The sequence below is a fragment of the Salvia splendens genome, chromosome 6, assembly GCF_004379255.2.
Source record: "Salvia splendens isolate huo1 chromosome 6, SspV2, whole genome shotgun sequence".
Lineage (NCBI taxonomy): Eukaryota > Viridiplantae > Streptophyta > Magnoliopsida > Lamiales > Lamiaceae > Salvia > Salvia splendens.
In genome coordinates, this window is record NC_056037.1 from 8,875,875 (window position 1) to 8,889,641 (window position 13,767).

General features: G+C 32.9%; 2 protein-coding genes across 3 annotated transcripts; both read left to right on the forward strand.

Annotated features, from left to right (window-relative positions):
* Positions 1-150: 150 nt before the first annotated feature.
* LOC121809715 (E3 ubiquitin-protein ligase AIRP2-like) lies at positions 151-2,997 on the forward strand. Its single transcript, XM_042210482.1, has 6 exons — positions 151-548; positions 1,303-1,453; positions 1,579-1,645; positions 1,722-1,956; positions 2,457-2,663; positions 2,753-2,997. Exons 1-6 carry the CDS (start codon positions 454-456, stop codon positions 2,829-2,831), a joined length of 834 nt encoding a protein of 277 aa, XP_042066416.1. The 5' UTR covers positions 151-453; the 3' UTR covers positions 2,832-2,997.
* An 8,102-nt stretch (positions 2,998-11,099) lies between these two features.
* On the forward strand, positions 11,100-13,637 carry LOC121807387. Of its 2 annotated transcripts, none has more exons than XM_042207601.1 (3): positions 11,100-11,683; positions 12,237-12,464; positions 13,123-13,637. In XM_042207601.1, the coding sequence occupies exons 1-3, from the start codon at positions 11,185-11,187 to the stop codon at positions 13,365-13,367; spliced, it is 972 nt and encodes a 323-aa protein (XP_042063535.1). In that variant the 5' UTR covers positions 11,100-11,184; the 3' UTR covers positions 13,368-13,637. The 2 variants fall into 2 exon arrangements, with proteins under 2 accessions (XP_042063535.1, XP_042063536.1); XM_042207602.1 differs by having other exon boundaries at positions 13,126-13,637.
* The last annotated feature ends 130 nt before the right edge of the window (positions 13,638-13,767 follow it).

Genomic DNA, 13,767 nt, shown 5'->3' on the forward strand with positions numbered 1-13,767 from the left:
TTAATGGTCTCGGGATTTTGTTTTTAAGTTTAGACCTATAAAAAATGCAAACCTTATTTTTTAGCGACTAATGAAAAGTTGTAATAAAGCACCACTTTTGTGAATGTACACCATGTACCAAAGAAACGCCTCACCCTCAATGATGAAGTATTGTAGATATAAATAAAGAAAATATACTATACAATGATATGAATCCTCCACGTGCCCTCTCCTTCTCTCATAGTTTTGTCTGCAATTGCACCGAAGAAGTGAGAAGGGAACTCTTAACACAAAATTCTATCAAATTTATGCACACCGATTTACTATTTCCTCAATCAAACTTTCTAGAGCTACGACCGATAAATACTCTTCTGCATTTCTTTCGACTTTCATTTCTAATTTTGTGGAATTTTGAGTGGCGATCATCGATACTGATATTGTATCCGTGAGGCGGAGAAATTGTTCGGATTGGAGATGATGCATGTGAGCGGCGGAGCTTCAGTGCGTCGGCGCTCGTTTAGGGATTCGATCAAACTGCTCGAAGCTGATATCCAGCATGCTAATACTCTGTCAGTTGTTCCTTTTTCCTAAATTTTATCGCGTGATTTTTGGTCATTGATTTTTAGTTTTTCGACCGCTCTATTTAGTTTCATGTATAATTTTTGCTTATCGTATGCATTTACTTGCTTTAGTTATTTGAGGTATTTGTGATTTTTATGATAGCATTTGGAGTGATATGGAATATTGTTGTTTATGCCTTCACTCTGTTTTGAATTAGTGAATATTGACTGGTTTTCAGCGTATATCGTGTGTAATGCGTTAGAACAGCTAAGATTGAGAATATTTCAAAATCTAAACACATTATGTGATAGTAACTGCTGGGGTTTGTAGTTACTCATTGGCCTTTTTATGTTGATAGGGGTGATTTTTGGTGCTTATTGTTATAGAAACTCTTGTTTTGCCTACTGAGTTAGATATTCTCTGTGATTTAAGTGGCTGAGCATTTGCTGTGTCATTTCAGGTTTAAACAAGATTATTTTATAGTTATTCCTTGGAACGTCTGTAGACTCTCCGTTTGAACGTCTCTGCACGGATATACAACAAAAGCTTGTCTCTAGCTTTTGAATTGTCCGTAATATTAAATTAATCTATTTATGGAGTGCTTATGAAATTATTAGGTGAATAATTTGTTAGATTAAAGAGCTGGATCCGTAATCAAGATCCTTCTAAAGGGGCTCTTGGGGCCATTAATGGTGTGGTTAAGAGTTGAAGTACTTCGATATATTTACAAGGAATTTGATTATTTTCCAACTGTGATTCCAGAGCATCGGATTTTCCACGCGAGTATGATGGTGCATGCTTGCAGATGAGGATGTCGTACAGCCCTGCAGCGCATTTCTTCCTTTTTCTAGTACAATGGAGTGACTGTCGTCTTGCTGGCGCACTTGGACTGTTGAGAATCCTGATTTACAAGGTCAGTTATTGTGATTCCTGTAATGATCATTACATGAATGGAAGTCAATGCTCAGTGCTTCTTCTGCTTGATGCACATCATCCCCGATTATTTCGCCCAGTTGGTGATGAAATCATGGTATATAGGTGTATGTTGATGGCGCCACCACTATGTCTACCCACGAGAGAAAAGCTAGCATTAGGGAATTCTATGGTAAGCTCCATGGTCTGATACTGATTACAGTTCTTACCTATGAGACTTGTAGTTGATGGTGGTATCTTGTATCCAGCTGTTATTTATCCCTCTTTACTTCAACTTCAGAGCGGTGTTACTGATTCAGAAGATGAGAGGCGGAAACCTGTATGGATGGAGAGATACAGGAGACGAGATGAGGAAAAGCATGAGCATTGCTCAGAAGTAAATCTTCAAGGGGAAGAAGAATGTGGAATTTGCATGGAGATGAGAAGTAAAGTACTGTTGCCAAACTGTAACCATGAGATGTGCCTCAAGTGCTACAGAGAATGGTTCTCTCTCTCCCTCTCTCTCTCTCTCTCTCTCTCTCTCTCTCTCATGTATCTAGATGTTGATATATTGCTACAGTGTTTGCCTTTGATTATAGATCTGTAAGACAATACTATGTTTCTTTCCACCATCTATTGAGAATTTCACGTTCTGCTCGGTTTCTAAACAACTAGCACTGTTTTTGGTTACCATTTCTTGTTGTGTGCCTTCCGATCTCTCCAGACCTTGATGCACTTTTTAGCAGTTGTGTCATACTATCTAACACACGATAAAGGAAATGAAAATTAGGATATATAGCGTCTCGTCTAAATGCTGAAGGGTGCAGTACCGTTGGTCCTTTCGCGAGACAAAGGTTGTTGTAAGCTAATTGGTACACCACTACTGCTTTATAGAGTATATTTCTTGATTTTCACTCATGTGGGATTTAAACATTACTGTTTAACATCAGATTCTGATTTCAAAAGATTCTTGTATGCTAGTTTGAAAATGGTTTTTATTGCAGGCGTTCAAGATCACAGTCATGCCCATTTTGCCGTGATAGCCTAAAGAGGGTAAACTCGGGTGATCTGTGGATCTTTCTGAATGGCAGGGATGTAATAGACATGTCAGCTATTACAAGTGAGAATTTACAGAGGTTGTTCACTTATGTAGATAAATTGCCTCTGATCATCCCTGATACCCTATTCAATGCATACAACAAACATATAAGGTGATTAATTGGCTTGCTATTTGAGGCTGGATACAGTTCAAGTATTCTGATGCTTAACTATTGTCTGCAACAATTGCTCATGTATACAGCTCGATTTGGAAGCTTAAGTGGTTCATCCTACTACTGGTAATGGACCCAACCTTGCTTTATGTGAGAATTGGAGAATGACAATGTAAATGATTGTATCCGTTTCATGTATAAATAACTAGTGAATGCATCTAGGTAGGACTTTATGAATGCACTATAGGTAGGACTCGTGTTACTCGTATTAGTCCACGACTCTTCTTATTCTTGTCTACTTATGTTTGCCAAAATAAATAAGCGTTTTAGGTAATCTTGGTTGACAGATGTGTGTCATTGCAGTTCGATTCGTGTATCGAAGCATTTGCACATTCTGATTGTGTGGTTTTGCAGTTATACTTCTGAGGTGCATAGTTGTTTCTTTCACAGTTATTGTCTGTAATTTCTTTTTTGTTTTGTTACCTTCTTTTCTATCTAATTATTCTTGTTTGTGGGAGTTCACAACTGGCCTTTTCCCCACTTATAAGAAATGTTATATTTTGGTTTAGGCTACTTACATTTTATGACTTGCTTTTTTCGGTCGAATTGCAAAAATGACCAAGCTTAAAGATATGCCTGATAACAATAAGTAATGGCCAGCCTTAAGCAGGGTTGCATAACAATTGTTGTTACTGGGTTTGCAATGAAACATGAAGGCCTAAAGCAATATCCTGAGACATGACTGAATAAAGAGTTAACGCTGTAAGGTCGATGCAACATCATAAAATATGAAACACTATTCTTTTAAATATTTTTTGTTGTGAGTTAAATATTTTATCAGAAGATGGAATGCTATACTAGTTTAGGTAGAGAAAAAACAATAATTTTAAAAATGTAGTAGTGTAATACAAATATACAATGTTGGACTCGTTCACGGTTTTGGGCTTAACAGAGTTTCCGGCCCATGCACACACATCGTTCGTTCATGCTTGAACTGATTGTCCAAATGTTTTTCTTAAAACTACTACTCTATATAGTACTCCATATTTTAGCATTAATCTCTTAAATTCAGTGTCGGTTCAGCTATATTTTAACATGTATTTTTTGATAATTCAGGGTTATACTTTGACATCATGTATATTGTTTGTAAGTATGAAGTTATCTCAATGTATTACGTAATTGCGTATAGGAGTAAAAGACGCTTCTGTTTGTGAAGTATACACATGTTGGTTAATTCTTAAACCACTTCCCAAAGTTTACACGTACGTAATTATTAAATCGAACATGAAGTCAAAGTAGGTAATCCATAATAGTCAATGAGACTAAAACCTGCCTTTAGCAAAGAATTAAATAATTAATTAATTAAATGCAAAATTGAAATACTTTTTAAGTTCCAAATCTTGATTTTTTTCGACAAAAAATTCGGTGCACTATATTTACACTCATACAAAAATTATTTCATATGCCATTACCATAAAAATAGTGCAAATGGTTGCAAATCATGACATGGGACCATTTTTGTCGCGGGTTACACGCTCTTTTTTAATGAATTTATGGTGTGTTTAATAATAGTTCACTAATTTTTTTTATTATGAATTAAGTGCTGAAACAAAGTGTATTCAGTTGTAGTCTGTAATCAAATTTGATGATAATTCAGTTATTGAAAGAGTGGCCGTTGCCGTGCAAAATCAGAATGATTTTAATTACGCGTGGACGTGGAGAGAGAAGAAAATTTATGTAAATAACAAGAAAAAAGTGCATATTATAAACTTTAAAGATAGGGAGAGTGAACATCATTATCAACCATTCAACGGTTGATTCCATGATTTTTTAGAAAATGCATTCAATATTTTTTATTATTATTTATTTAATTAAAGATATTGCCCTAAAAACGCGGTATCATTCTTTTTTATCCCGTTTGTTTTGCTTTTGCCACTTGCCACTGCCACCACCGTCCTCGAATCCAAATTTCAGCGTATGGCAGTTACAAATTTGAAACGGTGATAACTAACGGACTGTGGACCCCACTGCTCTAATCCAAATGAAGTGGGTCCCACTCATTAACTGCCTAAATTTTCGTTAGATTTCCACAGACGAACATGTCTTGATCTAATTCTTCTAGAGTAAGTTAAAGGCTTAGAATATCTTTGTCATAATAAGGTTAAATTTCTTACTAAGATTCTATTGCAAGTTGCAGACATAATGAGTTCTCACTTATCAGTCTATCACGTGTGATGAATTTTTTAATTTGATTTGTTCGATAACCGTCTGTTTAACTTTAAAATCGATTTTTTAAGAAGTTTGGAACGTATTTGATAGCATAGTCTCTCGATAAATATATACCTATGAATTTTGCTAAAAAAAAAGGAGTGCATCACCTAGTCAAATTTTGAATACAATATGCATTTACACGATATATTCTCTATCATGCATGGTTTGTTTGACAACACCTAATCAAATTGTATTTTTTTTACATTAGAAATGTTAGTATTGTTTGTCTGGATACTTGATATTAATATAGAAAATAAAGTAATCAAAACATTCATCACACATTACTCAAAGTTAAGAAAATGAAATGCATATAATTAGTGGGAGTTGAAAAGGTTCAAAACTTTAAGCTAAAACAGTACTAGCTGCCCATCGTAATAAGGTCAATATTGACTAATTAGAACTACCTTCGTCTCTGAAAAATAGAAAATTTTAAAATGACATGAATTTTAATGAACTGTGAAATATACATTATTACGGAGTTTAAATGGCATATGTCATATGTACTTATAAATTGATGTGTAAGAGTAATATGTGGTTTAAAAATTTCCTCCAAATAGAAATTTTAGAAAATTTATACTATGTATATATTTTTAGTGGGAGTAGTAATTTTTATTTTCAAGGAACCAAAATAGTAAATTATATTGGCTTATTCAATTCATTCTAAGATATATTTAAACCCCATGATATAATTAATAGGGTGGGGAAAAATACCGAAATACCGCACTTACCGTACCGAAAAAATATCGAAAATACGATTTTCGTTATACCGCTATCTTCGGTACGGTATGATACCGTATCGAAAGATTTCGGTATGGTACGATATAAATTTCCCTATACCACAGAATACCGTGATATACCGAACATACCGTAGATTCGGTATACCGCGGTATCCCGAAATCCTTGGTGCATACCGAAAAACGGTATATGTTGAAATATTATATAAATATTATATTATATTTATATATAAAATAGAATTAAAAGAAAAAATCTCCTAAAATCCAACTTTTAAATATTTTGTGTATAAAATATATTTTTTTAATAATGGTATCACGGTATACCGTAAAAATTGCGGTATATACTGCAATAACGGTAAGGTAACAGTATAAAAAAATAACCATGTCGAATTTTCGGTATATGGGATTGTGATACACCGAAAATTCGGCATGGTATCGGTATGATATTTTGTCATACCCCAGTTTTCGGTACGGTACGCGGTATGATATTCTCGGTAAGGTATACCGTACCGATCCATCCTTAATAATCAATACTATTGTGAAACTAGACATACTAAACGATTTTTATTTTTATTATTTTTTCAAAATTAAAAAGCAGAATGGAATTTAATTGTTGAGCTGTTTGAATTCTACATAGCTTGTAAAAGTTAACCAAACAGAAACTTCCAGTTAATTTGACTAAAGAGTAGGTGCCCACTTTTAGCGGTAATTCAGAGAAAAAAAGGATCAGATGAGATAATAATAACAAATGCTTAGAAAAATAAATAAATGTCGGCAAATTATCTATAGCTACCCTTATCAAATATGTGGACCAGTAATCTTTGTCTAAGTGTGAACAAATTGAAAGCTCGAAAAATGAAACAAAGAAGTTAGAAGAAGCTTCAATATGAGACAAAGTGAAATACATTCGTTAGCTAGCTTGACTTGACCTTCATGTCATATCAGTGACGGATCCAGAACTTTTAATCTGGGGTACGAATTGTGCAACAAATAATTACAATATAGTATGCAAGGAGTATTAAAAATAATATAAAAATAGTAGCATAACAAAACAAATAATTTGTATTTGTAAAAAAAACTCAAGACAAAATAAGAAAAATAGCAAACTAGTAGTAGTATTTAATTTTGAACTTTAAAATTCGTACCTTAGCATTAAAAATATAACTGAATCAAAAAATATAAATATACCTAATCTTTGAAAGAAACTCGTGGTACTTACTATTAAGAATATAATTGAAATAAAAAAAATACATGCAACACATACCTAATCTTTGAAATATAAAATAGACTAACTGAATTTTCAAATTTTATATCATATCACGAATATATTTCAGATTATACTTAGTAAAAATGCAATAAAAAAAATACAGATATAAAAATAAAATGCAATAGATCATTTATAAATATTCTAGGCTAATTGAATTTTAAATTTATAACACATTAAAAATATAATTCAAATTAAAGTAAAAAACTATCGAGATAGAAGTAAAATCAAATAAGATCATTGAGACAAAACAAAATAATTGAACTTGATACGTCTAATACTAGTAAGAGGAAAAGCAGAGCAATAATTACGCATCAAGGGGATTCGAACCTTGGCCAAAGGGTAGGAAAAGTTAGTTCTTAACCACCCGACCAACAAAAGTTTTTAGGAAATTCTACTACAATAATACATTAAGAGGGAAATATTTGGGGGTACAGTGGTGCCCCCTGTTCCCATGTGGCTCCGCCACTGCTCTTCTCACTTCTTCTATTTACTACACATAAAAATATTTTTATTTTTAAACTGTTCGTTAAAAATGAATTGTTTCTAAAAATTTAAAAATGAAAACAACACTCTTTCTACTTTTTATCTCTCTTACTCTACTCTCTCTTCATTAATTTACAAAACAGCTTTACATAAAATTCCATGTCGAAATCCAAATGTTTCATATTTAATGGAAGGAGCACATAGTGTGTCAATTATTTTTAAATACTAAAATAAACATAAATTAATTAAATTTATTCATTGACATAGTTATACTCCCTCTTTTCCATAATAGATGACATAGTTGGAGAATGACACGGGATTTTAGGAGATATTGTTTTGTGTGATAGGTGAAAATAGAAAATAATATATTTATATTGATGTGAGAGGAAACTTTTTCTAAAAAAATAAATGTGACATCTTTTGTGGGACAAACTAAAAGGAAAGTGTGACATCTATTATGGGACAGAGGGAATACATTTTAATAATGATAAATTAAGACTAGAAACTTATAAATTTAATTAATTTTATATTCATTTTAGTATTTAAATCAAAAAAAATGCAAAAGTTTTTTTTAAATGTCATGCTATATAAATAAAAGAAATAAGAAGAGTGAATTAAATATAAGACGTGTGTGTAGTAGTGTGCGGTGTGCCTAGCTTTTTTCCCCTTTCTTTTCACATTCCTGTTTATTTATAATGAGTATATTTAATTATCGTTTCCTCGAAGTTTGAACCAATTATAATATTTACATTAGCATATATCAAAAGATTTGTAAGAAAGAGTTTTTTAAGAAATTTATTTGCATATTGGAATGTGCTCTAGTAGTTGAAGGAATGGAAAGAAAAGAATTTTAAAAAAAGGAGATGGATGCTAAACAAAACGGCGTCGTTTCTAACCACAGCCGAGGATCCGGATCCTTACTTTATGTAAGTCGGTGGTCACTGCCAATCAACCTCCATCATCAATCTAACATAAGTCAAATCCAGAAAAAGGAAAAGGCACAAAATGAATTAAAAATCAACCTAAATCTTAGAGCACTAATTAGATCATATAATAATAGGTGGGTTACGTGGTTACGCCAAATTTCAAATAAACCCATTTCATTTAAGTGCTATGGTCCCAAATATTATTTCAACCAGCTTTGTAACGCCACAAAATATATGACGGCTCCATTTCCAAGATTCTATCCTGGATTGGATATACCAATATTTCCTTTTTCAAGCTAAAAGTAGTAGTATAATTTAAATTTTCTCTCTTAATTCTTTGCATCTCCGCTGCCAGGAGTAACTTTTATACGACTAATTGCGTTAAAATTTACAGTTATCTACTAATGCTTCATATATTCGAATATATTTTTGGAAAATTTAATCATTTACTGTAAAAAAAATAAAAATAAATAATAATAATAATAATAATAGTAATAGTAATAAATTAACACTAATAACCATATTATATACTCCCCTCCGTCCACGAAAAAAATACCACATTTGTCATTTTTAGTTGTCTACAAAAATAGACCAAGTTTGAAGGACCTCACATTTGCTACGTAACACAATTAAACACTACTAATAATATGGACCTCACATTCCACTAACACACTTCTCTCTTACTTTTTTCCATTTCTCTTACTTTACCAATTTCACATTAAAACCCGTGTTATTCGCAATGTGGTCTATTTTTCGTGGACGGTGGAGTATATCACAGTAAAAATATTAATGATAATATATATAAAAGCAATAATAATAGTTACAATAAATGAATAGCAATACTGAAAAAAATACTAGTATTATAACAAAATCATTATTACTATTAAATAATACTATAGCATATTGTCTAAGTACAAATAATAATAGTAATGTATACTAAATAAATTAATAGTAATAGTACTAATAAACAATAATATAATATATGAAATAATGCTGTCTATAGTTTATCGAAGATGGTGTACCTTATAAACTTTAGCTGGCCATGTTTTGATTGAATTACAAGATCGACATGGCGAACTATAATTACAAGACCATGGCGCAATTGCAAAACAATTTCAAAGTGTAATGAACTAGTGATTATTAATTAGAGGATATAGCGATATCTTTTGAGATTATTAAATTTACTTACTTATCAGTAAAATAAACTTATGTGATGATTACAAAAATACCCATTTTACTGAGATAATAAGGGTATATTCAGTTCAAAAAAAAATTTATATATCATGAATGAATAACTCCATTTAGTTTGCAAGATTATATATCATGACAACTACAATTACAAAATATTGTAATCTAGCAATCTATCTATTTTCTATTAGTACATATTACAGTACAAATGCAATAATACATCTTCTGTGTGCATTTTGTGTTAACTTTTCCAAAACAACTATTGTCACGTTAAAATTAGATGACATGCTAAACATATGAATTGATCAACTGCACAGCATAATCAATAAATCGAAACAACTGAAAAACAAAAAATCTTACATCTCTTTCTCCATGTGAACACGTATGCAGACATGCACAACTCCATGTTAACAAAAATCCTACCATATTCATTAATTACCCCTGCATTATGCATGTTCTTCGGTTTTATAAAACTTAACATTGCATATCTGGTGTTGTGTAATTGATTGAATATGTCAGATACATACCAAGCACGACTTATCAAATAAAAATAACTACTCATAAATATTTTACACTACAAATCTAAATCACTCAACCGTTAGTGGCCTATCAATTTTGTGATTTTGATTGATCAAGCATACTATCAAAGTAAAACTAACTACGGATAATATTCAACTATACAAATCTCAATCACTTAGCCAATAGTGACCCATGCATATCGATTTTGTGATTTTGATATACTTACTTGTCAGATAAACGAAATTATAGATTATCAAATTAAAACCAACTACTCATAATATGTAACACTATAAATCTAAATCACAATATTAACTACCCAGTCAATTTTGCAAGGAATTAATTTTACTATATTTTCAAGATTTATATAGATCTTCTCAGTCACCCACCCAATGTATATGTTGTCTCTGTGTTTCTTTAGTACACGAGCACTTACCATTGACGTCACACTTCATATTTCTTCAATAGAACACATCACACATTGTTGAACTTCAGTTAGATACACTATTTAATGATTTTGGTACTATTATTATTTTCTCTAAAATATGTTATGTAATACTTGTACGTCAAAAAATTGTGCACATTCTCAAACCTAGCTAAAATTGAACTACAAATCTAGCTACTGTACTATTTTAATTTGGCTTAATATACAGGATGTTGAAGTAATTTAATTTGATAAAGGTGATATTACTCTCTGATCCTAGAACAATATCCAAAGTCAGTCGTTAACCATAATTCCCACCAAATCCACTCAGTACGTGTGAAAATGTGTCAACCTATATTTATTTTCATTTTGGTTTTGATTTTGATTTTTTTAGATATTTATCCTATGTTAATTTAGGTCAGCAAAAACATGACGTGTGCTGATATTCAATTCTCACAGTCTACCACTATTAACGCTCTCCCAATATTAACACTATTGACCAATTAGCAATAGGCCCATTTTAGGCCCGTAACCAAATTGCCCATTTAGAAAAACGGCCCAAATACACTGCCTATATATCTCCCTTCTGCGCCTAACTTCAACCAACCTATATTCACTATTCAGTACATTCCCACACAAATTCAAAACACATCACATTCACATATACTAGTATAGTACTTGCTTGAATAGAATAGAAGAAATTTATATTCAAATGAAATTCAAAATTATCATGATTTTGGCGGTTTTAGCTTCAGCTGGCGCTATAATTTCCTTAGTGAATGTAATTCCGGCGATATGGTCGTTGGTTCTGCCATGGCTGCGGCCGCCGTATTTGCATATCCTAATCAACGGCATCATCATCGCCATCGCTGCCGCGTCTCGACTCTACCGGAGCCAGCCGCCGTCGGCGAGTCGATCGCAGCACCTGATTTCTGTCAAAACTCCTCCGCCGGCGTATTATGCGGATTACTCACCTCCGCCGGAGGTCAGGGATGTGGCGGAGGTTCCGGAGGCGTACGAGAGAGAAGATACGGTTATGGACCTGAAACCGGTGATGGTGAATGGTTTGGAAGTCGGCGCCGATGCGGAAGAAGATGAAGGCGAGGACAACGCATTGGACGGCAGTACTTTGACGTACAATCACCCGTTGCCAGAGAGATTCTCGCCGGAATTTTTCTCGTCGATGGATCCCACAGGAAACGTTCCTGAGAGTAAGTTGATTTTCATTTTCTGTTTTTTAAAATACTTTTTATTATTTTATTTTCTGAAAATTCCTTGAATCTAGATTTTAATATTTTATATTACCCCGAATATTATTAATTTGTTATCCGGAGTCAACGACGCCGTTTAGGTTCTTCCAAGTAATTACGCATGCAGCATAATACGAAATATTTCCACCGTATACGTGTTTTATCCGATAAGATATTATAAATACTATTACTTGAGGTTATAGAGTTATTAATACTACTATATTTGAATACAGTGTAACGATTGGTTTAATTTTATATAGTTCATAACTACGTGTTATTTCCATCTCAGGACCAAATGAAAATTTGAAGAATTGATCGTATATTGATTTTTCATCATCTCCGAAAATTTCGTATCTTAGTTGTCGAATACGGATTTTTTGAGCTAGAATTTCATCAATTTATCTCTGGTATTTAAATTACTTGGCGCGCCATTTTTCAACATTTATGCATAAACAAAAGAGTGTAATTTGCTTTACAAAAAAAAAAGTGATTTTTGCGGGGGTGATTGTGACAGGAGAGGAGGCGTCGTCACGCGCCGCTCACGACGAAGTTCGGGAAGACGGACCACGGCTGGCGCCTTATCGACGCACGTGGAAATCGAAGAGCTTCAGAGAGCGTGCGACTCACAACGAGTCGCCGCGGAGTCGGAGAAACTCGAACCGGCGAGTTGAGGAGTACCTGGACCGATCGTTGACGTGCAACTCACTATCGCCGCAGAATCAAATCGGAAACATTCCACCAAGTAAGTCTATTTCGCATCATATACTCATCGATGTCCTAATTAATGTTGATGTTGTTGAAGATTAATTATTGTTGTTATCCACTGCTAATTAAGAGATACGCCGACGCGTGACGCCATTCGATATGTTTATCTATGATAAAAAAAAAGTCGCTTTATTCTTTTCATACTATTAATTTGTTTTTTATCGATCACAACAAATAGTTACTGTCTTCTTACTTTACAATTAAATAACTTTGTGTATTTATATATTTCATCTCTTACCTAATAGTACAAGATTATGTCTCATATTGCCATTTTCCTACCATCTCTCTTACCTGTCTTGTTTCAAAGTTACATTAACTCATCCTCCATAAAATTGAAAGCTGTATATTTTACAAAATTTTAATTTAAAAATCTACACATTTCTTAAAATATGAGCCACATAAAAATAAGATGAATATTGGCAAACATAGAAAATAGTAGTAGTAGTAGTTATTTATCCAATACAAATAAATATTGTTATGTAATTGCGAGTTTGCAGAGTAGGACATGCTTTTTCGAGATCTTATTCCATTCAATTCAATTCAACTCAATTGGAATCTTATCTTTTAATCATAAAACTCCAATTCAATTCATGATCCAGCTTTAGGAAAATAAAATAATATCAGTGATCATTTAGCAGGAGTTGAGGCGAGGGAGGAAGAATATGAGACGCTAGAGAGTGCGTGGAAGGGAATAACGGAAAATGCAAGCCAGACACAGATCGAATCAACGTCGATGTCGACGATTGGGAAAGCGGTATCTCCAAGTGTGGACGAGTTGCACCAGCGAGTCGAGGCATTCATCAAGAAGGTGAACAACGAAATTAGATTACATAGGCAAAATTCGTCCAATCAGTACATACAACTCAATAGTGCAGCCTAGTCCTCATATTGTGTTTTTTCAAACCTTCTAAAAATGGAAAAAAAATCTTAGAAAATTTGCTGCAACATTATAGGATACAGTCCAACGCAATAGGTAAGTTATGAACTGTTTCTTTTATTCTAGTTGTGCATATGTAAATGAGGTTTTTCTTTTTTTGGGCAGATGTAGACATGTAACTATGTTGTACGATGTTGCTTTGTTCACCCACTGTATTTGCCTATGGATTTGGATTTTTGAGTATTGTGAAATATTAGAAATCATTTTCTTTTTCTTTTCCCTCATTTAATCAAATCATAGATGTTAATTTGATCATTGTGATTTATCCTGTAACACTATCTTCTACTTTATATGCATTATATTTATATTCAATCGATGAAGCAAGATTTTCCTCGAATCATTT